This window comes from Hibiscus syriacus, unplaced genomic scaffold, assembly GCF_006381635.1.
Source record: "Hibiscus syriacus cultivar Baekdansim isolate YM2019G1 unplaced genomic scaffold, ASM638163v2 tig00111059_pilon, whole genome shotgun sequence".
In the NCBI taxonomy this organism is placed as follows: domain Eukaryota; kingdom Viridiplantae; phylum Streptophyta; class Magnoliopsida; order Malvales; family Malvaceae; genus Hibiscus; species Hibiscus syriacus.
The window spans coordinates 106,445-108,138 of record NW_024062966.1 but is presented as its reverse complement, the minus strand read 5'-3'; the positions used below and the strand labels follow the sequence as shown (position 1 = coordinate 108,138).

The 1,694-nt window shown below is 36.8% G+C and overlaps 1 protein-coding gene across 3 annotated transcripts; it reads left to right on the top strand.

Moving 5' to 3' along the window:
• The first annotated feature begins 515 nt into the window (after window positions 1–515).
• On the top strand, window positions 516–1,401 carry LOC120151508 (homeobox-leucine zipper protein HAT5-like). Of its 3 annotated transcripts, none has more exons than XM_039163933.1 (2): window positions 516–841; window positions 947–1,401. In XM_039163933.1, exons 1-2 carry the CDS (start codon window positions 763–765, stop codon window positions 1,270–1,272), a joined length of 405 nt encoding a protein of 134 aa, XP_039019864.1. In that variant the 5' UTR covers window positions 516–762; the 3' UTR covers window positions 1,273–1,401. The 3 variants fall into 3 exon arrangements, with proteins under 3 accessions (XP_039019864.1, XP_039019863.1, XP_039019865.1); XM_039163932.1 differs by having other exon boundaries at window positions 516–880; window positions 962–1,401; XM_039163934.1 differs by having other exon boundaries at window positions 962–1,400.
• Window positions 1,402–1,694: the final 293 nt, after the last annotated feature.

Below are 1,694 nucleotides of genomic sequence, written 5' to 3'. Positions count from 1 at the left end.
CAATTGATGGTCCAATAGTACTTAAAAGATAAAACTTTTTGATCCATCATTTTTAATCATTATATTAACTCAAAATTCAACTATATTAATCTTTTGGCTAAATGAAACATTCTCATCCTTGAGATTAACCAACTATTGCTTCGTTCATCGGAAACTCGTTTTTTTACAATAATTATCAATTTTGAAAATTAAGATTTTTTCGGGAAGAAGATTCCACATCAATATTTCCTAATGACAATGACTGTAAAAAAAATTTAAAATTTACTGATTGTAATACAAGTTTTAAAAATTAGATTACCAAAATGAAAGAACTTACATTAATATAATTACGATAAACGCGTGATGGAGGGAAAATATGGTAATTCCATTTTGAGGCTGTGCACCATCCCCAAGAAGAATAGGTAAGGCTCCCCCTTCTCTTCACCAAAGCTTTGATATAAACCCAATGCTCTACCCTTCCAAAAGTAACCTCTCAAGTTACTTAATTCTACCACCAAAGTCCTTTAACTTTCAAAGCAAAACAAACTAGTAATTTTCCTCTCTTTTTCTTTTCCGGGTTTCCTTTGTGAGTTATGGGTTTAAGGTTTTGTCGCTTTAAGACTTTCCACATTACAGTGTTTCCAATCACAAATTTTTGCCATGATAAGTCATAGATCAATCTCAAAAACTCATGACTGATATTCCTCCTCTCAAGAACATAATCTTTTGAGTCTTTTGGAGGATCCCAAAAAAAGGTGGCAATCTTGTGGTGGTTTAAAAAACATGCAGAGTGAACACCTTTCTTCTTCCTCTAAAGCTATGGAATCTTTATGGATATCCTCTTCTCCCTCTGCTCTTCAGGGTAATTTTATTTTCCTTTCTTCTTCCTCTGCTCTTCAGGGTAATTTTATTTTCCTTTCTTTTAACTCTCTCTTCTTTTAATTCAATTTTTCTTGTCCATTAATAGGTTTTGTTTTGTCAGATGAGGATCTCAACGGATGGTGGCGCCACCAACTAGCGGGGAAGAAAAGGCGGCTTACGGCGACGCAAGTTGAGTTTCTTGAGAGGAGCTTCGAGTTCGAAAACAAACTCGATTCGGAGAGGAAGTTGCAAGTAGCGAAACAACTCGGGCTATCACCCCGACAAGTTGCCATTTGGTTTCAAAACCGGCGTGCTCGATCGAAGAACAAACAACTCGAGAAGGCCTACGATTCATTGAGAGCTAGCTTTAATAAGCTCAAGGCCGACTTCGATAATCTTCTGAAGGAGAAAGATGGTTTGCAAACGAGGTGACTATACTCAAAGAGAAGCTGCTTATAAGACAGGAAGAAGCTTGTTCTGCTAAAAGTGATGTTTTCGAGTCCGACAGTCCACGTTTTGCTGATGGCAATGGATATCGTTCTTTGTTCATGGATCCTAAAGATCAGTCGTTTTGGTCATCTCTTTACTAAGATGAATCGTTTACTATGTTCTTAGTATTGGATCCGCTTGTAACCAATATTAGTTTATGAAATATGTATAGCATTATATCATGGTACCGTTAGATCAGATGCCTGTGTTTTGTTTACACCTTGGAATTGTATGTTTCTGGTTGATAATAACTGGCCAAATATATCCGTGGGATGATATATCCGGATAATCTTCAATCCACCACACAATCATCATACAATTAACTCGGGTGTCCTCGTCGTCTCCCGAGCATCATACATAAGCAT

Bases quoted from the DNA above. Each gene is read 5' to 3' on its own strand.
- LOC120151508 (XM_039163932.1), top strand. From the start codon at position 763: ATGCAGAGTGAACACCTTTCTTCTTCCTCTAAAGCTATGGAATCTTTA. The intron at 881-961 runs GTAATTTTATTT...TTGTTTTGTCAG, and splicing joins TTCTTCCTCTGCTCTTCAGG to ATGAGGATCTCAACGGATGG.